The sequence below is a fragment of the Pelophylax lessonae genome, assembly GCF_965119305.1.
Source record: "Pelophylax lessonae genome assembly, chromosome: 3".
Lineage (NCBI taxonomy): Eukaryota > Metazoa > Chordata > Amphibia > Anura > Ranidae > Pelophylax > Pelophylax lessonae.
The window spans coordinates 508,141,850-508,168,415 of record NC_138770.1 but is presented as its reverse complement, the minus strand read 5'-3'; the positions used below and the strand labels follow the sequence as shown (position 1 = coordinate 508,168,415).

The window sequence follows — 26,566 nt, the reverse complement described above, 5'->3', positions numbered from 1 at the left end:
ACTAGGCCTCGCCACGCCTGCGAGTGGACAGTCTCGTTGGGACGCATGCGAGTCACAGCTTCCCTTTGGCTGACAGCACCCCCCATTCCCGGGTGGGAGGTGATCTGTTTCGGAGTGGCGCCCACCTGGTACTGTGGTATGGTGAGTAAAATTATCCCCCCAAACACCCTTGGTGGTGGTCACAGGGCGGGTGTGGGCCTCTTCCTTGAATTGTCGGACCTTAGGGCTCACTCGGTTCCCTGGCACCCCGGAAGACTAATCTGGTGTACCCCTTGGCATTCCCCTACCCCTAGCAGCTTTTTACCTTTGGGGGGCAGTAATAATACGACCATTATGGCGCTTATTTGAGGGGGTGGACTGTCTTGGGTGGGTCCCTGGCTAAGGACCTTTTGGATGTCTATTGTTCTGGGACCCCTTTGGGGGGTCCTGGAGACCACATGGCGTGCCGTGGGGGCCTCCATTTTGCGGTGATTCATGATCTCTGTGTTCCTATTAGCTTGCATGGGCAACCATTTTCTATACTTCCCCATTGAGAATGTATGAGCGGCCATTTTTTTGAGTTCCGTGGGATGGACAGGCATGCGGCATGGCTTGTTATGATAGAGGCAGAGCTTCTTCCTCTTCCTGTGCAGACAGTGTTCGTTTTGTTTTTACACTGATCAGGCTGGATGCTTCTCTGTGGTCTGGTAACGTTCCTGGGTTTCCGTCTCGGTTTGTGTTCCTTTTCTGCTCTGCCATTACAAAAAAATCAGGGATTGTGAATCTGCAGTAATAGCGGTGGGACCGCGTTTTTCGCGGTCTTAAAGGGACATTACACAGTGTTTTGTTTTTTTTTTTTTATGAGCAATGGAGTCCCAGGATAAAAATTCAGGAAACGACACGGCTTCCACCTGCGGTACTGGAACTAAAAGATCAGTTGACCCAAGCCCTGGTGTTCATGTGATACATCCCTGGACTCAGCTTTGTTGCTGGCCAGGATGTCAGCAGTGGGGATTGCTATTAGGCACATGGTATGGCTAAAATGTTGGTCGGCTGACCAGACTTCTAAGAAGGCTGTAACTGATCTTTTTATTTTTTTTTTTTTACATGCAAGAGGCTGTTTGGATCCTCCCTGGACACGTTGATCAAAGGTATCACGGGGGGTAAGAGCACTAATCTACCCCAATCCTCTAAGGGCAAGGCGCCACGTACTAGGCGGGGGCCTTCCTTTACTGATGATGGACAAGTCAAAACTTCAGATAAATGGGTCATTGGACGACATCTGCAAGGTTGTCCGGTTCGGGTTCAATCCGACAACGCCACGGCTGTGGCTTACATAAGTCACCAGGGGGCACCAAGAGTGTCTTGGTGGCCAAAACTCTGGCCTGGGCTGAAAGCTTTGTTCAAGCCCTCTCTGCTGTACACATTCCTGGTGTGAGAAACTGGCAGGCAGATTACCTGAGTCGTCAGGTGTTGGATCAAGGGGAGTGGTCCCTACACTCAGGGGTGTTCCGCCTCCTGTGTGTTCAGTGGGGGACTCCCGAGGTGGATCTGTTTGCCTCTCGCCTCAACAAGAAGGTGCAGAGAATCGTAGCCAGGTCTCGAGATACTCGGGCCGACGCCACAGATGCACTGGTGTCTCCTTGGGGTCGGTAATCGGCTGATTTATGCATCTCCCCTTGAAACTCCTGCCGAGGCTTCTGCGCAGGATAGAGGTGGAAAACATTACGGTCATTCTGGTGGCTCCAGACTGGCCTCGCTGTTCTTGATACGCAGACCTAATCAGGCTGGTCCCCGATTCCCCTTGGAGACTTCCTCTCAGGGAAGATCTGCTGTCTCAAGGTCCGATCCTCCACCCTGCTTTACAATCACTGGCTTTAACGGCATGGCTGTTTAAAGGCCGGTGTTGAGAGGTAGGGGTCTTTCTGACTCTGATTCCTACACTCGTGAAGGCTAGGAAGTCGACCTCCAGGAAGATCTACTATCGTATGTGGAAATCGTACATTTCATGGTGTATATCGCTGGTGAATTCTGGTGGTACACAGGGATAAGGTGGTACTTCGACCTAGTCAGTCGTTCCTTGGTTTCTGATTTTCATCTGAACGAAGACATTGTGTTGCCTTCACTTTGCCATAAACCTCAACGTCCTAACGTGTAAGCCTTGTAATCTTTGGATGTGGTTCGGGCCTTCAGGGTTTATTTAGAGAATATTGAGTCCTTTAGAGAATCAGAAGCTCTTTTTGTCCTTACTGCTGGACCTCATAAGGGATTGGCTGTGTCGGCTGTGACCATTTCCAAATGGATCAGGCAGATGGTGGTACAGGTCTATTCAATGAGAGGTCATGTTCCTCCTTTCCCAGTGAAGGCTCATTCTACGAGAGTCCCTCTTGGGCGTTTTGCCATCAGGCATCGGTGCTACAAGTTTGCAAGGTGGCAACTTGGTCGTCTGTGTATACGTTCAAATTCTACAAAGTAGATGTGTTGGCATCTTCGAATGCTTCCTTTGGCCGCAAGGTTTTGCAGGCTGCTGTTAAGAGAATCTTTTTTTGTTTCTCTTTTGAGGGTGTATGTTTTTTCAAGGTGAGCTCCAGTTGTTCCTTGCTGAGTTCCATGTTACCTGATTGGCTAGGATTAGTCTTTGGGGAATTACATCATCTTGTGTTATCTTCCCACCTCTCATGATTATACTGCTTTGGGACATCCCATTGGTCTAAAGAAGATGGAGCTGCGTCTGTCGAACGATGGAGAAAACTGGTTTACCGTATAATCCTTTGATCTGAAATTCGGCAGACGCAGCACCCGTCCCTCCTCTTCTGAGTGTAGGAAGGTTTTTTTGTCTTCTAAACACTGGTTGCAATGAAACTGCAGGCTAAAGCAGAGTGTGTGTGGTTAGGCATGCAGGGACAGCCCCATAGGCGTGGTAACGTTTTTTTTGTCCTGCCTAGTGCCTATTCCTGATAGGAGGAGCATACGCCATTGGTCTAAAGAAGATGGAGCTGCGTCTGTCGAACTTTAGAGAAAATAATTTTACGGTAAGTTCTTACAAAAATCCAGTTTTTATCGTAAGTATTAAAGTATGTACAAAGTCACAAATGAGAAAAAAAAGGAATGTTGTACTCCCTCTAAAATCCTTTTCTTGGAGTCTTTAGAAGTCTTAAACCGTTTTGGCTTATACTACTACCTACAAGAAGAATGGACACTGGCAGGAGAAAAAAAAAAAAATTAAAAACGGTAATCCTGCACAGCATAACCCTGCCCACAACCAGCATGCCTCAGGTTTTTGTAGCAAAGTAATACTGAGTGCATGATCATAAACACAGTGGAGATTGGGACCTGTGTCCCTAAATGTGCTCCACGAAAAAGTTTTTATGGTGAGTACATAATATCCTATTTTCTTTCTTGCGATTAATGGGTATGGGAAGATTTAAGTCTTCAGGATGTGCTTAAGCAATCCAACTTAGGGATGGACAATGTTGCAAACAGCTCAAATCATGTCCAGACAAATTTGTAAAACATCCTTTGGCTGCACTGGTGACGGAGAAAAGGATGGAAGAACAATGTCCTGGTTGAGATGAAAAGTAGAAACCACTGTAGGTAAGAAGGAAGTCCTGGGTCGTAATAACATTTTGGACTAGTGCAGAACCAATAGGGTTTCCTTGTAGCATAGGATCGCTACATTAAAACCCGACTTGCAAAAGTTATGACCTTAAACGCCACCTTGTGGATGAGATTAGTGAATGGGATTTCAATGGTGATTGCTGAGGCACAGAGAACCAGATTTGTATCAAGAGATTAACATGGAAATGAACAGTGGGAAACTATATAGGAAACCACAGTGGAAAGGTCTTAATCCCTGAGTTGGAGGCCTAGGGAAAGGAGAGCCTTCTCTAATGCCAGAGTTGGATTCCTGAGTCATTAGGCAAGGAACAAACTAGTAATCCGTGCTAAATGTGTTGATCTGTGGTATAATATGGCTCATGCTGATGTTACGATGTTGAAGTCTAGATTGATACTCAAATAGCCTTGGAGGATTGTCTTCTGGCTCAAGACGCTCTCCAAATGCAGATGGTTGGATGAATCCTTGACTGGACTGCTCAAATCTGAAATCTGAGTGTCTGAAGTTACTCCTGTGGAAGAAACACTAGATATTGCAAATGATTCCAGCAATATTTGAAGGTTCAGGATCCATCCCAATGGCTGCTAGAATGCCTGGACAGTCAAAGTCACATTGTCTGACTGTATCCACACCAACTGTTTTTTAATGGGTCTTTTAATAGGGCTTTGTCTAGTTATCCCATAATGGGGATGCTGCAAGATCGCAGTAGGGCTAAAACACACCCCAGCACCATGGTGAACACCCGAGGTGAAGAAAAGACCAGGGCCACGAACTGATAGTATACAATGTAGGAATAGACCGATATGGTTTTTTCAGGGCTGATACAGATATTTTGGTCACAACGTATCTGTATGGGCCGATATTTTGTACATTTAAAGTTTTGAAAAATAAAGACAATTTTTGACACCATTCTGGTACTGAACATGTTAATCTTTGTTTAATGCTTAATGGCTGGCTTTCTGGCACCCTGTGGTTGGTGGGTGGCTCCCTGTGGTGGATAGCTGGCTTGCTGGCACCCTGTGGTGGATGGCTGGCTTTCTGGCACCCTGTGGTGGATGGCTGGCTGGCTGGCACCCTCTGGTGGGTGGCTGGCTATCTGGCACCCTGTGGTGGGTGGCTGGCTGGCACCCTGTGGGTCTGAGTGACAAGGCTTTTGATTGGATAGGAAACAAGGCTAGGATGGTCTTGATAGGAATGTCTAGGGAATGAGAAGAAAAAGGAACAATCCAAGAATTGAAAGACACTAAAGTCTGCTCCTTAGGCTCATAATATTATCAGAAACAAATTTATTTTTATTTTTGTTTGATGTTGAGCACCATGTGCAGTTTTTCTAACATTTAGTTACTTAACTTATTAAAAAAACATCTTCGCACAAGAGCCAAATGGGGCAGAGTCATTCCGATTCTCTTGTGCACACAGAGCTACCCCTTTTCTGATTGTTTTGCTTGACCTTCACTATCTCTGGCAAAGTTAAGGGTTAGGACACGAAAACGAACTCCGCTTCTGCCCAGATGTACTATATCAATAGCATTGATGAAATCTGTAACCTTTACAGTGCCCCTCTTGAAATACTGGCTAAAGATTAAAATGCAGGAAATGAACTCTACTGATCACTTGGAAACAGAGTGAAGCAAAAAAAAAAAATGGGAGTAGGGCACCTGTTTGTGACTGACTTACAGGGTACATAAAGTATAAATAAAGCATAAAACGATCTCCGAATAAAAGGATTATTTTAATTTACCTATGAAAAATGGTAATATTTTAATTTACCTATGAAAAATGGTAAATTGGATACAGCTGTTTCTGTATTAAATACCACCTACAAAGGCCTCCATACCAAATAGCATTAAATCTCATTAATGTAACAAACAAATGGGCACTGCCCCCACCTATAACTGGCGTTCGCATCAAGGAGCACATGGAAGGGGCAACGCATGTAAAACCAAACCAAAGAAAATTCCCGGCTCAACTCGCCAGCCAGTCTGCTACCAACCAAATTAACCAACAGGGGTTTAGTTAGCACAAGTTTGCAAATCAATGCAAGTCGTAACAAGGCACCTCATTATTATCTGCAGTCCTAACTCTCTACATTTTTTAGAGCCTCCATAGTAGAAGCACATGCATTATAATTGAAAGAGGGCATGTAAGCCTGGAAGGAGCCCATCCCTCAAAGGCATAAGGGTGCACTGTGTTAATGTAAGCCTGGTAAGTACTCATAACAGTGAATTGCAGAACTGGGACACGAAACTGCCTCTGTTCTGGACCAATACCATAAGGAATCCCTAGACAATACTAGCCTGAATAGCAGAATTGTGTCAGCTGGAACACAGATGGTTAGTAACTACCAACTTTGCAGAACAGTCGCAGAGGGAACATGAGTATAGATAATGAACTGCAATACTACACTACATGGCATACTTTTGAGAATTTTCTTTTATCCGGCCAGACTGTACTAGCAGCTGGAAACAACTGGAGAAACTTCTAGAAATTCAGGGTTGTCACAAAGAGAACAGCAGTATACTAAATGAACTGGGCAAGCATGCACTTGTTGGCTATCTGAAGAGACCTCCGATCTCCTGAGGATGCAAGAAAAAAATGAAGTTTGCGGGTGGGACTATCCTGTTCTGGATACGTTTTTGTTTTTTTTGCCAGTGTCCTTTTCTCCTGCTGATTTTTTTAAACTTTAAAGTAACACTTACTGGTTTACTTAGTATGAATTCAAGACCCACTTTAAACCCACATTCACATTGTTCTGGTTTGACATGTGATTTAACATGTCAAATTGCATGTCAGATTGGAGCCAATTGCCGGCAATTGCACCGTCCAAATCGGTGCAACGCCGACTTTGCGCCGCCGCACTGATTCCCAAAAGTAGTTTCTGTACTACTTTTGGCGACTTTGGGGGGTGTGTTTCCATAGACATCTGTGCAGAAACCCGCACAGATATCTGTGAAATCTCCCCTGAAGTCAGACTGAAATGCTGGCTTGAAATTGTGCAGCTGAACTTGCACGATTTCTAAAAGGCCTCAGTGTGAACCTGTGCTCTGTATTCAGAAGAGGAAACCAAAAATATCACTTGCTGTTATCATGCTGTTTGCAACTAGTCTGAGTGCAACTTATCGATTGAACAAATTGTAGGGTTTGCGGCAGGCTTTGCAATTTGCCTCTATCAAATTAAAATTTGTTTTGCTACAGATCCAACTATTGAACCTAGCAAAATCATCAAAATATTATGTTGGGTACATGTTTTCTTGTTTCTGTGTTAGTATTTTTGTGCTAGTATTTTTACAGTAAGGGCTTGTTCACTGCTCATCACAGTCCCATCCACCTGGTGTGAATGAGCCCTCTAGACAGTAATGTGCATGCCGCTGATATGTTTGTTTAAAGAACTAAGACCAATTAAAGGTGCAAAAATTTCTGTAACTTGGACTCATTGAGTATAAAGTCTGATCCAAGTTGCACTGGAAACTTTGGAGTTGCGCAAGTGTGAACAGGGTCTCAAGTGTCTATTGGCTGTTTATGAAGTAGAAAATCTATTGTCAGCATTATGATTTACCATCTACAGGAAAATTATTAAAGGATATTCCTGTAATGACATTCAATCAGCCAAGCTGTTCTTTATCCCCTGACAAGTTAAAGATTTCTTGGGTGTTGGTCAGCTACTGTATCACACAGTACTTTCATCATACAATAACATTCCTTGCTCTTATTTCTTAAGCGTTTATTTAAAACAACTTTTTGCTTTTTATGTATTATGCGTGTGAGCCTTGCTAATGCATTTTCTTTCACTTTGGTTACTTTTTTTTTTTTTTTATATATAGAGTGCAACGATGTGCCATGCTGCAGTTCTCAGACTTTCATGAGAAGCTCTTGAACACTCTTTGTAAAAGGACAGACGATGGACTGGCTACTGAACATGCACAGAGCTTAGTTTTGGACATCCTCTGCTGGTTAGCTGGTGTACATTCGAATGGTCCGGGCAGGTAAGAGTATAAATTATGGGCATAAATTATGGCTTGAAGACTTGAATATCCTGCAAGTCCAACGATGGTTTCATAAAAATATCCACTCAGCTAATCTAGAAAAAAGATTCACCACGTCTTTAGCTGTCAGGACCAGGCTGTTTTCATTTTCTACTAGATAATAAACCGTTATTATAAGGAATTATTGGTTGCATGGTTAATTTTTAAAGTGGTCAACATACTTTTTGTTGAGACTGTTAAATTTATTGCAGCATCTTAAAACTGTGTCGGTGCATGTGTAGTCTGTCAGCAAGCCTGATCATTGCTCAGTGGGTACATAGACATGCCTTTACCTATGAGATTCATGCTTTAAGGAAGCCAGTGTTTGTCTAGGTTTAACTCTGCAGCCACACTCGCATTCTAAAGCAAAATATATGTGCTGACAAAATGTTGACGTCTAAGAGATATGTTACGAGTATAAATTGACCCTGCTCCCACTTTACCCCCCACTACTTGAAGCTTTAGTGTAATTCACTATAATCGCACACAGTGTTTTCTGTGCTGTTTATTTAATGCAAACAAATCATTTAATGCAAATTTCATTAAAATGCACAAATGTGAAGGTTTTAAAATAAATGGGCTTCCTCTACTGTAGTGCACAATAATTTGCATTAAAACGGCACACCAGAGCAGCCAGGGTAAAGAGGTCCTATTGTGACTTGACACATACACTGCTGCAAAGTTGTTGTATCCAGATGAGCCTAGTCAACAAACTACTGCCTTTCCCTCTTTAAATATCCATCTTAACACTTCATATGTATGCTTTGCACAATGTATGCTTTCCATGTGCTGAAGAGGACTGCGTATTATGTTTAAAGCAATGATTTGAATGTGAATGTTACAAAGGTCATAACCTTTTTAAGAATACACAGTTTAAATATATCAAGTTTTAACTTTTATTTCTTTTTAAGTTTAAGGGAAGGAAAAGAGAGCCTGCTGTCTAAAACACGGAAATGTCTGTCTGATATTGTGCGCACATGTTTTTTTGAGGCTGGAAGAAGTATTGCTCACAAATGTGCACGATTCTTGGCTCTCTGTATTAGGCGAGTACATTTTTGTTTTTTAATATATTTAGTGGTTTGAAAGGGTAACATGGCTCAATTCTATATCTATTATTCTATATCTGAAGTGTCATGCTGCCAATGGGTCGAATCAAGTCTTCACTTTATTGCACCGGTCAGGAATTCTATAGAGGCTGTGATTGCGGACCTCTACTTCTGAAAATTTAAGTTTCTCTTACGTCCTCCGACAGTCGCCGCCTCTTCATATTCGTCACATATGGGGTATTAGACTTTGCTCCGAAGGAGTAGCTAGGCAACAGAATATGTTAACATTAAAGCTTTTAACATATCCCACCCTCAAGGGGTGGTCCCCTCAGTCAATACCCTCCTACTTCCTGCAACCATATCTCAGTTTTAATGTCTAGCTTGTCAGGAGTGGCTGGCTCTCTCTGTGCTGGGGCTTTGTGCCCCAGACTCTTTCTTCTTTTTTGATTTTTTGTTTGAGTTTTCTCTCTACCTTTACTTAGCTGTTCTTTTTGTCAGCATTAGTTAGTTCTTCGGATGAAGAGGATCATGCGGGCTGGGTCTCGGGCTGATCCCCCTGGTCGCAGGTCGTGGGTCAGTGGCTTCCCAGCCTGCCATCGAGCGTTCAGCCAGGTAACGCTCCTGGCACAGTGAACGACCCATCCCTGTTCGGTGCAGGGATGATTGGCGAGGTGGCTACCTCACTGGACGCTGTGCGGTTTCTTAACCCCCATTCTGTGCGTCTTGTATGCGACTCTCCCTGCCTCATGTGCAGCGGCTTGTTCGCCTGTGCGGGTCCCCCACGCCACTGTGAGGTAAGTGTATTTATGTGGGGACCTGTCTGTCTGGGGGGGTGTCAGTCTGGGATTGTGTAACCTGCCTCTATTCACACTGTTTGTCTCCCTATCTCTCGGCTGCATGCTGTGGGCTGCAAGGGGGGGGGGGGGGGGAGCTGTGTGACACTGTGTGTGTCAGCCTTGTCAGTGTGAGAAGCTGTGTGCTGTGGGGCATGTTTTGTGGCATGTTTGGGCATTATACAGCGATCGCTGCGGCGATCTGACATGTTTTTTTATATACAGACATGTGTGCATTACTGTACTGTGGAGCGGCGGTTTCGGCGCCAAACGGCGCAATTTTGCCTACACTCGCTCCGGCCGCATGTTCTACATGCATGGCGGCCATTTTCTTGTAGCCTCCCATAGGCTTTCATAGAGTGCCCTGGCAGCATCACTTCCTCTTCTCCAGGAACACCGATCGAGGCAGCAGCAGCGGCGAGGGTCTCCTCAGGATATATCCTTCCTATCCATTGCCTGTGTCAGTTTTATTGTCCCTGTGGGGGTCTCTTTGTGCTTGTGTGTGGTGCGGTGGGCTGCGCTCGCCACGCTTGTTAAAGGGGCAGTTAACCCTTTATTATCCGGCATTTGTTATAGGGGCAATGGATTCTCAGGAGGGCAAATTTCCTACCGCCTTGGTGGAAAGCCAGGGGACCGCTGTTTCCCCCCCAGGGGGGGATTTAGCCACTATTGTGGCTGGCCTTGCTGCTCAGGTGCAGATGCTGGTGGCTGCTCAATCTACTAAAAGACCCAGAGTTGCTCTTTCCTCTGATTCTGAGGGTGAAGGTGATGGGGTTGTTATGGCGGGGGCCTCCTTATCGGGGTCCCGCTCCTCCCTGGATCTAGTGGGGTCCGAGGTGGAGGCTGAAGTTGAAGGGGTTGATAATTCTCCCCCTGGCTCGCCTGAAGAGCTTGCAATCATGGATGAATTGATTGCTTCCATAAAACAAACGCTGCGTTTGCAGGATGAAGTGTGTCCCCCCGCTGCCTTGGTGGCTTATGGGACGCAGAGAAAACGCAGGACGCCGCAGGTTTTTCCCTGCAATGATGATTTTCAGCGCGCTGTTAAGGAACAATGGCGCAATCTACGCAAACCTTTTGCTGTACCAAGTAGGTTCAAGCTGCGTTATCCTTTCTCGCCTTCCACTGATGAAAGGTGGTGTGTGCCACCCCCAGTGGATCACGCAATTGCGGTTTTAAACAAATCCACTGCGATTTCTGCAGAGGATTCCCCTGTGTTCCGTGATGCCACGGATAGGAGATTGGAGTCTCTTCCCCCGTCATACTTATTCTGTTACGGGTTCTATGCTTAAGGCTCTGCCTCTCTCATGGCGGCCCAGGCGGTCGCAAGTTGGACGCAGATGCTTAGGCGCGTCCTAGTGGCCGATTCGGCCTCGCCGGCGACCCTGGATATGGTGGATCAAATCCACCAGGGTGTCATGTATCTGTGTGATGCGGACTTGGACCTAGTCCCGTTGGCTGCACGTGTGCACAGCGTGGCGGTGTTGTCTCGCCGCCTGGTTTGGTTGAAATGTTGGTCGGTGGACCAGTCTTCACGTAAGACCTTAGCCAATCTGCCTTATGATGGGTCTCGCCTTTTTGGGGAGTCCTTGGATGTGTTGATTAAGGGGATCACCGGAGGTAAGAGCACTCTCTTGCCCCATTTCCCCAAGGCTAAGGGGGCTTCTGGGAAGAAGCATGCTAATTTTCGGCCCCCTCAGGGGTCCTTTCGTGCCTTTCAGTCGCACTACAAGGGCAAACCGTTCAAAGGTCAAGGCTCTCAGAAGAAGCCCTGGTCTGGAAAACAGAAGTCCGGTCAATCCGGATCCGCAGCCCATAACAGTGCGGCCTGAAGGGGCGCCCTCTCCCAGTTTTGGGGTGGGGGGACGCTTGCTCGGTTTTCTTCAACCCTGGTTGACCCGCGTGCGGGACAGATGGGTTAAGGAGATCGTTCGATCTGGTTACAAGATCGAGTTTCTCTCTCGGCCGGAGAGCAGGTTTTTTCCCTCAAATCTTCAACTGTCTCCAGAGCGTTTACGGGACCTGCACCTGGCGGTGCGGGACCTGAGGGCTCAGGGAGTGGTAGTTCCGGTGCCTCATCGGGACAGGTTTCGGGGGTTTTATTCCAATCTGTTCACCGTGCCCAGAAAGGAGGGCAAGGTTCGTCCAATTCTGGACTTGAAGGCTCTGAACCGCTCTGTGCGGGTTCGCAAGTTCCGCATGGAATCCCTGCGGTCGGTGGTGGCTGCCCTGGTTCCTGGGGAATTCATGGCCTCCATCGATTTGAAGGATGCGTATCTTCACATCCCCATTTTCGAGGGTCACCAGAGGTTCCTTCGATTTGCCATTGCGGAGGATCACTACCAGTTCGTGGCGTTGCCTTTTGGTCTCGCCTCGGCTCCGCGGGTCTTCACCAAGGTGCTTGCACCGGTTCTGGCATTATTGAGGGCCCAGGGCATTTCTGTCCTGGGGTATCTGGACGACATTCTGGTTCGGTCTGCGACCAGCCAGGGTCTGGAGAAGGACCTGTCTGTCACGATGCAAACTCTGCAGGAGTTTGGTTGGACGATAAATTTTCCAAAGTCGACACTGAGTCCGTCGGTTCGTCTTCCCTACCTGGGAATGATTCTGGACTCGGTGCAGGCGAAGGTCTTCCTGCCGGAAGACAAACTCAGAACTCTTCAGGAGGAAGTCCGGTCCCTCAGGGACGTTCCGCACTCGTCTCTGCGGACGTGCATGAGCTGTCTGGGATTGATGGTCTCGGCCTTCGAGGCGATTCCCTTCGCCCAGTTTCACACGCGGGGTCTCCAAGCGGAGATCCTGTCCATGTGGGACGGGCGACCTCAATCTCTGGATCTTCAAATCTCGTTGAGTCATCGCACCAGAAGAGACCTTCTGTGGTGGCTCCAGTCCCCGATGGTGTCCGGGGGCAAGTCGTTTCGTCCTATCTCGTGGACGGTGATCACCACGGATGCCAGCCTGTCGGGCTGGGGTGGTGTTCTGGGCGTTCTGTCCGCCCAGGGAACTTGGTCGGAGGGGGAGTCTTCCCTTCCGATCAACATTCTGGAATTGCGTGCGATAAATCTCTGTCTTCATCGCTGGACGGACCGGCTGCAGGGCTGCCCGGTTCGGGTGCAGACGGACAATGCCACGGCGGTGGCCTACATCAACCACCAAGGGGGCACCAGGAGTGCCCGAGCGGCTCAAGAAGTGGCCGACATTCTGTCTTGGGCCGAGGCTCATGTCCCGGCGATAACGGCGGTTCACATTCCGGGGGTGGAGTACTGGCAGGCGGACTATCTGAGTCGCCAGACCCTGGATCAGGGGGAATGGTCTCTCCACCCGGCTGTCTTCCAGATGTTGTGCGCGAAGTGGGGTCTTCCAGATGTGGACCTGTTCGCGTCTCGTCTCAACAACAAGGTGAGAAGGTTCGTGGCAAGGACGCGCGACCCTCGGGCAGACGCGTCGGACGCGTTAGTGGCCCCGTGGCATCAGTACAGGCTGATGTACGCGTTTCCACCGATTCAGTTGCTGTCCAGGTTCCTTCGCAGGTTACACTCGGAACGCAGCACGGTGATTCTTGTGGCACCGGACTGGCCTCGCCGGTCCTGGTACGCAGACCTCGTGAATCTGGCGGTCGACGCCTCGTGGCGTCTGCCTCTTCAAGACGATCTCCTGTCTCAAGGACCGATTTACCATCCTGCTTTACAGTCGCTGGCTTTGACGGCCTGGCTGTTGAGACCGAGGTCCTGAAGGAGAAGGGTCTCTCCCCAGAGGTCGTTCATACTTTGATCAACGCGAGGAAGTCTTCCTCGGGGAAGGTTTATTACCGTACTTGGAAGGCCTATTTTGCCTGGTGTGAGTCCAGGGGGTTTTCACCCCGCACGTACTCGGTTTCCCGAGTGCTGTCCTTCCTTCAAACGGGTGTCGATCAGCGTTTGGCGCTGGCTACGATAAAGGGTCAGGTGTCTGCGCTGGCCGTTCTGTTTCAACGTCCCGTGGCTTCCAACTCCTTGGTTGGCACTTTTGTTCAGGGTGTGCGGCATCTGGTTCCTCCTAGGAGGGATCCTTTGCCCCCTTGGGACTTGAATCTCGTTCTGTCTGTGTTGCAACGTGCTCCTTTTGAACAGATCAGGGAGATCTCGTTGTCTATGTTGTCCAAAAAGGTCGCCTTTTTGGTGGCGATCACTTCGGCTCGCAGAGTGTCGGAGGTGGCAGCTTTGTCCTGCAAGTCTCCGTATCTGGTTGTTCATTTGGATAAGGTGGTCTTGCGACCTAATCCTTCTTTTCTTCCGAAACGAGTTTCGGAATTCCATCTTAATGAGGATATTGTCTTGCCTTCGCTGTGCGCGAAGCCTAAACATCCAAAGGAGGTGAGATTACATTCTCTGGATGTTGTTCGGGCGATAAGGGTTTACCTTAAATCGGCTGAGTCTTTTCGAAAGACGGACTCCTTGTTTGTTCTTCCAGAGGGTCCTCGGAAGGGCATGGCGGCGTTGGCCTCTACCATCGCCAAATGGATCAGGCAGACCATTGAACAGGCCTATGCTTTGCAGGGGAAGGTTCCCCCTGTGCCTGTGAAGGCGCACTCTACTAGATCTCTGAGTACGTCTTGGGCCTGTCGTCATGGGGCTTCTGTAGCCCAGGTGTGTAAGGCGGCGACTTGGTCGACCGTGCACACTTTCACAAAATTCTACAAAGTAGATGTTCAGGCATCGGCGGATGCTTCCTTTGGCCGCAAGGTTCTTAGTGCGGCAATTCCCTAGGGTCCCTTGTTGGGGACCTCTGGCTGTTGGGATAAGCTTTTTATCCCCTGGTTATTTGTCTTTTCCTGGGTTGTTGCTCCTGTTGAGCACTTGTTTTTCCTGTTGCCCAGCTGGTTTCCTTCCTTTGGTAAGGTTCCTTTCTTTGATGCGGAGACTGCGTTGCCTTTTCGGCGCGGATGCGTTTCCCACCCCTCATGTTTGCACTGCTTTGGGACGTCCCCATATGTGACGAATATGAAGAGGCGGCGACTGTCGGAGGACGTAAGAGAAAACGGAATTTTTGTAAAATCTTACCTGTAAAATTCCTTTCTCTGAGTCCTCCGACAGTCGCCGCCCCCGCCCCTCTTTTGGGGTTTGGTTGTATACTCTACTGCTATTCCACTAAAACTGAGATATGGTTGCAGGAAGTAGGAGGGTATTGACTGAGGGGACCACCCCTTGAGGGTGGGATGTTAAAAGCTTTAATGTTAACATATTCTGTTGCCTAGCTACTCCTTCGGAGCAAAGTCTAATACCCCATATGTGACGAATATGAAGAGGCGGCGACTGTCGGAGGACTCAGAGAAAGGAATTTTACAGGTAAGATTTTACAAAAATTTCGTTATCCTGGCTGTCATGATGGAACTCATGGGATAATACTTTGCCTCTCAACTGGGACACGTAGGCACATAAGGACTAATTTTCCCTCATCTATTGACCTGTCAAATGTTAGGTGTTTAGAAAGAACCTAAATTTAAGGGTCAACAGTGGGAGCCCCATTTTTCTGTTGTGACAAGTTAATTATAAAAGTCAACTGCTTGTCTCTAGCACAGATAAGTCCCTAAGATTAAAAAAAAAAAAAAAACTTGGCTACAAAAATTTTTATAATTTTTTGCATCTGTTACTCTTGTATATAAAATGGTGATTATATAAAACAAAATCTTAACCTTTGGGACACTTTTTAATAAAGGTTTTTGACATTCTTTTTCCAAGTAGCAATGGCAAATGTGATCCAAATCAACAGGGGTTTGGCTATGTCCTTTTGAAGGCTTTGATCGAGAACATGACTTATCTGCCTTCTGCTGCCACTGGAGGTATGTACTGTCTTGTATTTATTATATTATGCCATACATCACTAGTTTCTTGCCTCTTCTACATTGTTTCTTTTTGTAGGTGCTGTTTATTGGTATTTTGTCCTGCTGAATTATGTTAAAGATGAAGATCTAGCTGGTTGTAGCACAGCCTGTGCATCCCTTCTCACAGCTGTGTCAAGACAGTTGCAGGACCGACTAACACCTATGGAAGCTTTGCTGCAGACCAGGTAACTAATCCAGTGTCTGAACTGCTTATTTTTTGTGCCATTAAAAATACTCATTTGATATTTTATTTGATGTAGATTCTTTGTCAGATATTTCTTATCTATTGTACTATTTGTAATTGCTAACTTGAATTTCTTATTTTTGCAATGCATTTTTTGTCATAGATATGGACTGTACAGTTCTCCTTTTGATCCTGTGTTGTTTGATTTGGAAGTCAGTGGCTCTTCATGTAAAAATGTGTATAACAGCAGCTCCGGTATACAGTCAGATGAGATTGACCTTTCAGATGTTCTCCTAGGTGAGTCATTAATGTTGGTTTTAAAATAACTTTGTATAGTAATGTGACACATTCAGTATACTTGTCCAAGTGTAACAGACTTAAGCTGGCCAAAGTTTGATTGAAATTTGACTTGGTCCGCAGGATCCAGCTGAATTTTGATCCACCTATGGCTGTTTCCGTTCAAGATTAGTTGATGTAGTGATCAACTCCTCTCAAATAGAAATGTTGGAAAAGTTGTGTACGATCAGCACATGCAGCCAATCCGCTGCAACTCTGATCACTGTATTCTGAAAGCTGTCAGCATAAATTAACAAAACAGGGAAAATTCCTCTATCCACTTGACTTGTGTAGAGTGGATGAGGGAATCCATTTTTTTTTTTTTTGCGAAAATAATTAGAAAAGAGCAAGGAAGTTTAACATAACCTCTTACGAATCAGGTATAACTGCAAGATTGTTTATCTACACACTTTTTGGTTTCTTTCTCTCTGGACCTTTAGAGGGAAATTCAATATTGTTAATTGGAGAGGTTTTTTTTTTTTTTTTGGTGCACAAATCCATCAGGAAAGTTCCAGTCTGGGGGAAAAACATTAAGCAGCTACAAATACTGTAGCTGCTGATTTAAATATAAGGACACTTACCTGTCCAGGAATCCCATGATGTTGGCACCCCAAGCCGATCTGTTCATCGCCGACATTTTCACTAAGGGAAACCGGAAAGGAAGCCTTGCGGCTTTACAGTTGGTTTCCTACTGCGCATGCACGAGTTGCGCTGCGTTTTCAGAATGGTCCCGCTCTCTTCTGGGACCTGTGTGTCTCCCAGAAGGCAGCAGGGGTAAAGGAGGGGGGCAGGAAATGTCGTAATTGCAGCGATCTTACCCGGAAGTGGGAGCAGGCACCTGGTTTCGACGGGTATTACTAGTGGCAGCGGAGGGGGGGGGGGGGAGGAAGCAAACTAGTGGAGCTCCGCTTTAACTTTTGCAATTGGGCGTTTTTTTTGCTACTTGCAAATGTCACATAGCATTCACTAACAGCCCACGCACACCAGTGGGCACACTTTATGGCATGCAGGGTGTGCTTTGTGCATGCGCCCTGTGATACGGTTTAATGCATTGCAGGACTTATATGTATGTATATATTTTTTTTTAAGCAATTCAGGCTCTCTGAAACAAAGGTGCAACAGATTGAGTTTTAACAAGCCAATCTGTGACACTAGCAGCGCTAAAAAAATATATTGCACATAAATGGTTAAAAAATCAACAACTGAATGTCCATCAGAAATCAAATGCACTCGCTGTAAGGTATGATTAACATTCGGCCAAAGAACAGTCCCACATATCAGTGCAGGTGATAAAGTAGGATAGAGGTGCAGCTAATTGTATAGTCTGTGTGCCTCCACCAGCAAGCCGTGATCACCCATCAAAATGGAGACTCGCCAGATCTAAGCTGAATAAAGGCCTGTAAGCATCACAGCTGACTCTTCCACTAGACAATAGGCACCCACCGCTTGGCTCTCAAATGAAAATCCTTTTCTTACTCGCCCATCAATTCATGTAGGTGTAAGCACAACAAGGGGACACATAGCGTAATTCCGCAGTGATTTATTGAAATTAAACTCCAGTTCCCCACAAATTGATACTCACAAACAAAGCATGATAAAAGGCATTGTCGAATGCATAAAAGCAGCGTCCATCCGCCTCTGTCTTCCACCTGACCGCAATCAGTAAGGAGGAGGAGGGATTGGAGGGGGGAGCTGCACACAGAAGGTTTTTGCCCTTAATGCGTAGAATGCATGAAGGTCAAAAATCTTGAGCCTTTACAACCAGTTTAATTCTACATTTACAGAGATTTGGGCCCCATTGACATTGATCTTCTGTTGAGACTGATCTGAATGGAATGTATTTCACATATGTTCTGTTTTTACTCTTTCCCCTGACAGAGGAAAAACAGGTCTGTGTTCATATAAACAAGTATACCGTATATATATATGGAGAAAACTAATGTTTATGCATGTCTATCCATTGACATCAGTTTACCTCTGATCAACATGTTAACAGATGCAAATGTTAGCGCAAAGTTTCTCAATAAATCAAGAAAAACGTCCTCTGAAGCATTGGTGGTCTGTATTCCGTGTTGCATTGATGGTCAGTCCCTGCTACGGTATTGCTGTTCAAAGGTGTTGCTTTAACTGCCATGTATTCATAACATACTGTGTTTTCAATCTAGTGCACAATGGGGGTTTTTTTTTTTTTTCTTTTTTCAGATTTGGTCTATATCACTATATTTACGGAACAGTTTTTGGAACACAGTGTCCTAAATACTGGGCAGGAAGAAGGATTCTGGCTCTCTTGGATGCCTGTGTGCATTCTTGGCCTTCCTTGTTCTGTTCAGGCTGTTCTCCTTGCATTGTGGTAATATTTTACTGCTTGTTGTATATGATCACCATAAAAATTCAGCCACTTAAACCGGTTGAAACTTTTACCTAGCAGTGATAAAATGTCACTGAGTAGAGAAAAGAATAAATTGTGATAATTTGAGTATTAATACGGTTTATTAAATTTACGCCTTGGTAAACCTTGGTATATTGACATTTCTTTACATTTCTTCACAGGTAATGGAAAAGTTAACAGTTGCACAGCTGCAGAGGGCAGTTTTACATCTTTGACTGGCCTACTGGAGGTAGAACCATTGCATTTTACTTGCGTATCAACCAGTGACGGAACCAGAATAGAGAGGGATGATGCAAGTACGTTCACTGGTATATACAATTTTTTTTTACTTTTAAAGAGAATGCTTTTCAATTAGATTATTGGTAAATACGTATTTTAATTCATATGTTAATAGCTTTCAGAAAGTTTGCTTTTATTTTAATGTTCAGTGTTTAACCAGTTGCCGATCACCCACTGCAATTTTTACTGCAGCAAGGTGGCTTGGCTACGCGAACCAACGCACCTGTACGTCACGCACAGGGGAGCGTGCCCGTCGTCCTCGATGTGCTGATTTGGTTCCGAAAATATCAGTCATCAGGTCCAGGCCAATGAATTTTTTGCCTGGACCTGGTGATCGGTTCTGATCAATGTCCTGTGCCTGTGTAATGTAAATGCAGGCACAGGAAATTATGCAATCTCCTCTCCTGGAGCTCTTTTTGGTTTCAGCGTGAGAAGAGAAAGAATCTACCGTACGTACACAAGAACTACACTGACACCAGTACACATAGGCACATGTTTAACTCCGGAGGCTATGACATGCAGCATGTTTACAATGGCTGGTTCGGCATTGCGGCCAGTCTTTGACTCAGCCCTGGTGTCTCAGACCCTAACTGAATGAGCTAAGCTTTTCCGCCAGGGCCTGGGGGGTTAGCAGGTCCCCGCTGCTTGTGTTTATTTAGTGGACCAGTTGGTCCATGGGCTGCAGTTTATTTGTGATGCTACTTTGGATACTGCTCCTGTGTTGTCCAAACTTTGTTTCAGCGGTGGTGATTAGGCGCGTGCTGTGGCTTAAGAAATTGTCTGCAGACCAAGCCTCTAAGAGAGCTTTCATTGATCAAGGAAGGCAATTGTTTGGGGTTACCCTGGATAACATAATTAAGGGTATCACGGGAGGGAAGAGTACCTTCTTGCCACAGTCAAGGAAAGGGAAGGAGACTTGCCGCAGACGGGGGCCCTCCTCCTCACACCATGGAAAATCTTTTGTGCTTCTGGGACGGAGAATAAGGGAAATGGATCTTTTATATCTTCCCCGGGAGGTTCCAAGCAACCTTGGTATGGTCTGCCTAGAGCTAGCTTCCCCGGACCAGCAGACAGGACTCCTTCAGCATGAAGATCTGCCCTCACCCATTTTTGGGGTGGGAGGACATCTTTGCTGGTTTCTTGCCCCCCTGGACTTCTTTGGTGAGCGTCAAGGAGATCTGTGACATGTTTCTTTTGGGGGTACTCAGAAAGGGGGACAAAGCTTGTCTTTTTTTTTTTGGTCAAAATGTCCAAACAGAGGTACACTAGGCCTACACGATGCTGAGCATGACAGATGAGAGCGATGGGGAAGCCTGACTGTCAGAATCAGGCTCAGTATTTGAACCTGTAGAGAGCAGCGGCACCCTGACAGAGTGAGTAGTGGTCCCTGCTAATTTCAGACGTACCCGACCCTGTTCGTCTGTTGCTGAGGTGCAATAATTGCATGGTTCTCGTATGCAGCAGAGTGTTGGTACTAGTGCCGCTCAACCTTCTGGTGAATTGGCAAGCACCAGCGACCTAGTACATTTTTGTCATAGTCAAACCAGCGCTCCAGTAACACTTGGTGACCTGGCTAGTCCCATAAGTGCAGTTCAAGCTGGTGCGGTGGCTAGCATGATTAGTGTCCTGCAGCTACCAATAATTTGAAGACCGGCCCGTAGAGCCCATAGAGTGTCCTTCCTGATTGGGAGCCCACCACTTCTGTAGCGCCGACGTAACGTTAGAAAACCATACCTCGTGAAAATTCTATACCCACGTCACTTCCTGTGAGGAACAGCTGAGCAGCATAGAAGTGCGCATGCTCACAGCTCCGGATACGTCATTGAACAGCTGAGGAGCTTACTAGTGCGCATGCTCATAGGGTATGGAATTATCACGGTAGTGTGTGTAACATTACACCGCCTCAGCTTTTGCGGCGTTTACATTAAAGATTACATTAAAACATCTCAGGTGCAATATGAGTCATCTCCGCTCCTATCCCTGTCACTTCCCTGATCTCGGCTAGTAAATATAAAAGCGGCGGCGGGTGTATGAAATCTAAATGACGGAGATCTCCACTCCGTGATTTATATTTTCATACACCCGCCGCCGCTTTTATATTTACTAGCCGAGATCATGGAAGTGACAGGGATAGGAGCGGAGATGACTCATATTGCAGCCGAGCTGTTTTAATGTAACCGCCGCAACAGCTGAGGCGGTGTAACGTTACACACACTACCATCACAATTCCATACCCTCGGAGCATGCGCATTAGTAAGCTCCTCAGCTGTTCTATGACGTAGGTGCACCGGAATTGACGAGGGTATGGATTTTTTACGGGTATGGTTTTTCACGGAACACCGGTTCTTCCCTCATTCACTGGCCAACCCAGATTTCAGGTGGAAACAGCGATTTTACTCCCCTTGGTTTTATGAGCTTTTTTTCACGGAAGATCTGTACAGATCTATAATGGACCAAAGCAATTTATATGTCGATCAATTTATCGCCGCAAATCCAAATTTGACCCTTGCCAGAGAGTCTGCATAGAACCGTATCACTTTTTCCAGATTTAAAACTTTTCTGGGGCTATCCCTCATCAAGGGCATTACTAAAAAGAGTGAGTCGCGGTGATATTGGTCCAGTGACCCAGTTCATCATATGCCCGTGTTTTCAACTGCCATGGCCAGGACTAAATACAAGCAAATTTAGCAGTTTGTGCATTTCAATGACAATGAACTCTGTCTTTAGGGTGACCCTGGATATGACTGGCTCCACAAAATTTGGCCCCTCCTAAATCACTTCAACCAAAAGTTTGCAGCCTTGTATATGCCCCAACAAGCTGTCTGCGTTGATGAGTCCTTGAGTAATTTTTGTTGGCTGTCTTGTTTTCAAACAGTTTCTCCCCAGCAAGCGTGCCAGATATAGGGTCAAGATGTATAAGCTCTGTGACAGGGCAACAGGCTGTACATGTGGTTTCTGGATTTAAAAGGGAAAAGATAGCAATGTGGAGCCCCCCGACTGCCCAGACTAATTCGGAAAGGGGTACCATTTACACGTGGACGATTATTACACAAGCATGCCACCTTTTTAGCCACCTTTTTGATTCTGGATTTGGCTCTTTTGGCACTGTGCAACCTAATTGCCAGGGCTTCTCCTAACGGCTTTTAGATTCTCGACTTAGACGGGGGAGAGAGCCTGCTTAAAGTGTAATAATTTGCTTGCAGTGAAGTGGAGGGACACACGGAATGTTTTCGTTCTGTCCTCTATTCACACAGATACAACTGTCCAAATTACGATGACTACTGGTGTTGTTGAGCAGCCCCTCTGTGTCCACAAATACAACCTTAACATGGAAAGAGTGGACTTCAATGACCAAATGATGGCATTGTACTTAATTGCCAGTAAAGGCCAGACGCTGTTACACGAAAGTGTCTGTATACTTATTCCAATTGGCTCTACTGAACACCTATGTGCTATGCAAAGTGTCAGGAAGAAGTGGACCCTTACTAAAATTCCAGGAAGAGATCATCACAGCCCTTCTGTATCCAGAAGGTGCTGTGGCCCAAATTTATAATCCAGATGCAGTGAGCCAGCTGCATGAGAGGCGTTTTTTCTGATGTCCTCCCTGGTACCTCTACCCAAAGTACACCAAAGATGTGTCGGTAGAAAATGCGGATATAGGAATGACACCTGCTTTTTTGTCCCTACTGTGCTGGGCAACCTGGTCTCTGCATCAGGGACTATTTCCGTCGTTATCACACACTAGTGAAGTATTCGTATCGTATACAGCATGGCACAGTCTAGGGCAAATTTTCACACACGGTCTCGAAATTGTTAGATTGCTATCACATTTTGAGAGACCGTAGCCTGGAATGTTTTAGTTTTTTTTTTTTTTAATTTGAAAAAAAGAAATAAAAATTAAAAAAGCCAAAAACAGTTGTCATTTTATTGGGTTCATTTTCTGTTCTTACTCTTTTACTTTACCTTATAATATACTGCTATACTGTACTGCTATACTGTACTGTTTTATTGTTACTGTTTTTCATTGTTAACCACTGTTTGCTTTGCAGGTACGCCCATCAGCTGCAGCACTGTTTTTTGTTTATCCTGACAAAAAAAAAAAGCATATATGGAAAAGCATAGGAGATGGGGTGGACACAGAGGGCATATCTCCCCTATGCTTTGCCATATACTTTTTAACACTTTTCTTGGCAGAAATTTCTTCATCCACATCGATTGATATGAATGGAGGAATCTGTTGCGTTCTTTTTTTTCATTCAGAGAGCATTGCTTTTATGCCCATCATTAGAAGTGGGTGGATGCTGGGAGGTCTAATGGTGGGCATAGCACACACTTTCTGGCAGAGATTTCTTCATCCACATTGATCGATCAATGTGAATGGAGGAATCTATATTGGGTTCTCTTTTTTTTTTTCAGCTCACAGGCTGCATGAAATAAACAAAAACTTACAATATATGCCCAACAAGGACCAGCAACGTACTGGTACGTTGCTGGTCTTTAAAGGGTCATACCAGCATGATGCCTACCAGGATGATGCCTGCAGATTTAGGCATCATCTTATTGTTTTTTGCTGTTGGCTTTCATGTAAAAGCAATCCTAGGCTGCTTTTCCCGTTGGTTTTCTTGGGCTCTGCTTTCCCACCAGGTATCCGAGACTGAAGCCTGTGGTTCAGTCATCTGACCATAGAGCTGATTGGAGACCAGTATGGCCTAAGATACCGGAAGCTATGAGCATTTCATGACTTTGGTTTCGCCAGATATAAACAGCGCCATTGGTTTCGCCAGATATAAACAGCGCCTTTGGGAAAACATCTTATCACATTAATCTTGGTTGTGGTCAGAGGCTTTAAAGGCAGAGGAGAGATCTAGAGTCTAATAGACCCCAATTTTTTCAAAAAGAGTACCTGTTACTACTTATTGCTATCATAAGGGATATTTACTTTCCCTGTGATAACAATAAAAATGATAAAAAATAAATAAAAAAAATGAAAGGGAATGTGTCAAAATAAAATAAAAATGCAAAATAAATATTCATAATAAAAAGAAAAATTCAAGCACCCCTGTCCCCCCGTGTTTGTGCGCAAAGGCGAATGCAAGCATCAGTCTGATGTAATATATACACAGCAATTGTAGCATGCATGTGGGGTATTGCCGTGAACGTCAGATCGAAGGCAGTAATTCTTTCAGTAGACCACCTGTAAATCTAAAGTGGTAACCTGTAAAAGCTTTTAAAAATGTACACTACCATTCCAAAGTTTGGGGTCACCCAGACAGTTTCATGTTTTTCATGAGAATTCCCACTTTTATTCTTTAAATTAGTTGCAAAAATGAATAGAAAATATAGTCAAAACATTGACAAGGTTAGAAATTTTTATTTGAAATAATTTGTCCTTCAAACCTTGCTTTCATCTAATAATTCTCCATTTGCAGCAATTACAGCTTTGCAGAACTTTGGCATTCTAGCTGTCAATTTGTTGGGGTAATCTGAAGAAATTTCACCCGATGCTTCCTGAAGCACCTCCCACAAGTTGGCTTGGCTTGATAGCTGCTGCTTACGTACCATACGGTCAAGCTGCTCCCACAAAAGCTCAATAGGGTTGAGATCTGGTGACTGTGCTGGACACCATTACAGACAGAATATCAGCGGACTGCTTCTTCCCTAAATAGTTCTTGCATAGTTTGGAGGTGTGCTTTGTTCAGAGAGAATCTCTGACCGGAAGGGAGATCCACTGCTGACCGGAAGGGAGATCCACCAAAAAAGGCACAAGGGGTGTCCAATAAGTCCTCTAAGAACTATCCAGATGGCCAAATACCAGGCAGCACTGGCGGTAAAACTCGGGAAATCCCGCTGGCAACAATAAGAGAGAGGGCAGGTGCCACATGTATTAAGCCAAAAATTTATTGCACGGTAAAACAATGTAGTGACTTACACTGAAAAAAGCACCAGTCTGCAATCCATGTCAAAGCGTCTATTCCTCACTGAACCGGTCATCCTCCGGCCCGGAAGTGATGTCATAGGAAGCTAGTCCACGGGGTTGGTTAGACCGGAAGCCGCAATGGAACGCAGGCTACCGGAAGTGACGTAACTCTTTCAGAGCATGCGCACTCGGCTCGTTCTTCAGACGTGCTGAAGAAGGAGCCGAGTGCGCATGCTCCGAAACGCGTTATGTCACTTCCGGTAGCCTGCGTTCCATTGCGGCTTCCGGTCTAACCAGCCCCGTGGACTAGCTTCCTATGACATCACTTCCGGGCCGGAGGATGACCGGTTCAGTGAGGAATAGACGCTTTGACATGGATTGCAGACTGGTGCTTTTTTCAGTGTAAGTCACTACATTGTTTTACCGTGCAATACATTTTTGGCTTAATACATGTGGCGCCTGCCCTCTCTCTTATTGGAGGTGTGCTTTGGGTCATTGTCCTGTTGTAGGAGGAAATTGGCTCCAATCAATTGTTGTCCACAGGGTATGGCATGACGTTGAAAAATAGAATGATAGCCTTCCCTATTCAAAATCCCTTTTACCTTGTACAAATCTCCCACTTTACCAGCACCAAAGTAGCGCCAGACCATCACATTACCTCCACCATGCTTGACAGATGGCGTCCAAACACTCCTCCAGCATCTGTTCACTTGTCCTGCATCTCACAAATGTTCTGTGTGATCCAAACACCTCAAACTTAGATTCGTCTGTCCATAACTTTTTTCCAATCTTCCTCTATCCAATGTCTGTGTTCTTTTGCCCATCTTAATTTTTTCCTTTTATTGGCCAGTCTCAGATATGGCTTTTTCTTTGCCACAATTCCCGTAGATTAATCTCTGTTATGTTTAATAAATGTGGTTTTAAAATCAAAATCCTAATAATAATGGTTAATTTTATATAAAAATTAAATTGAATTGGACAATAATTGAAAGTGCTGGTGCGTGTGCAAACTGTGCAAATAAATGTGTCAAACTATAGTGAAAACAACTTATATCTTTCTCAATAACAGTTGTGAAAATGTGTGTCTAGTTATAAAGAAAATTATTTTATGCCCAAATGAATGTTCAATTTTAAATTGTGCTAGTGCAATAAGTATTTACCAAAAAGTGCTAGTGCAATTGGAAAAAAAAACGTGCAAATAAATATTTAAGACCACAATTAATAAGAATATATAGAAAAATATATGTTATCTAGTGACAAATAAATTTATAATTTAGGATGTATCAAAAAATATATATGCTATCTAGTGACAAATTAATCAATCTTGTGAAAAACAAGTCCATCAAACGAATCCAAAAAAAATCCTCCAGTGATAAAGTGCAAAATGCTGCTTGATCACAAACTAAGTGTTCACACGTGAAGATCCTCTCACCCACAGTGCTATAATGGTTTGTATAGATCAAACTCACCAGAAGCTTTGCTGGTAAAATTATAAACCAGCAAAAAAGCAAGCATAAACTTCCACAGCAAACAGCCAGACACCTTTTCTCCTTGTAATCACACCTGGATGGATCAGGGCTCAGGAGGGTCCATATAGATAAACATGGAAAGGAATGCAGACCATAGTGTAAAATTGTAAAATCGTTTATTAAACTAATAAAATCAATTACACTCACCTGGGCCGGTGTCTACCAGACACAAAGAATCTGCATGTATGAAAATCCTCCACTGTCACGGTCTCCGTGACACAGTAATCGGAGCTTGGATACAGAGTATCAATGCGTTGCGGTAATGCCTCAGCGTCCTTAGCCACGCCCTAACTGTTTCTTCACCTGACGTCTTCAGGGGGCAGTCCCTAGGACTGTTAGGGCGTGGCTTAGGACACTGAGGCATTACTGCAACGCATTGCATCACTGTATCCATGCTCCGATTACAGTTTCACGGAGACCGGCACAGTGGAGGATTTTCTTACATGCAGATTCTTTTGTGTCTCCTGAGCCCTCATCCATCCTGGTGTGATTACAAGGAGAAAATGTGTCACAGTTGGAAGGGGCACTGTGATGTCAGCGTCAGGCTTTGAAGGTCCTTGCCCTGCTTCTTCTGTG

At 45.2% G+C, this 26,566-nt stretch overlaps 1 protein-coding gene across 6 annotated transcripts in view; it reads left to right on the top strand.

Annotated features, from left to right (window-relative positions):
• BIRC6 (baculoviral IAP repeat containing 6) overlaps nucleotides 1-26,566 on the top strand; it is an 807,095-nt gene that overhangs the window by 229,811 nt on the left and 550,718 nt on the right. For 5 of the 6 annotated variants that reach the window (XM_082252286.1, XM_082252283.1, XM_082252282.1 and 2 more), the window contains exons 18-23: nucleotides 7,417-7,578; nucleotides 8,529-8,660; nucleotides 15,217-15,314; nucleotides 15,394-15,541; nucleotides 15,704-15,837; nucleotides 18,427-18,573. In XM_082252286.1, coding sequence (XP_082108412.1) covers nucleotides 7,417-7,578; nucleotides 8,529-8,660; nucleotides 15,217-15,314; nucleotides 15,394-15,541; nucleotides 15,704-15,837; nucleotides 18,427-18,573 — 821 coding nt within the window. The remainder of the gene's footprint in view (nucleotides 1-7,416; nucleotides 7,579-8,528; nucleotides 8,661-15,216; nucleotides 15,315-15,393; nucleotides 15,542-15,703; nucleotides 15,838-18,426; nucleotides 18,574-26,566) is intronic. The other variant, XM_082252284.1, reaches the window with a different exon arrangement.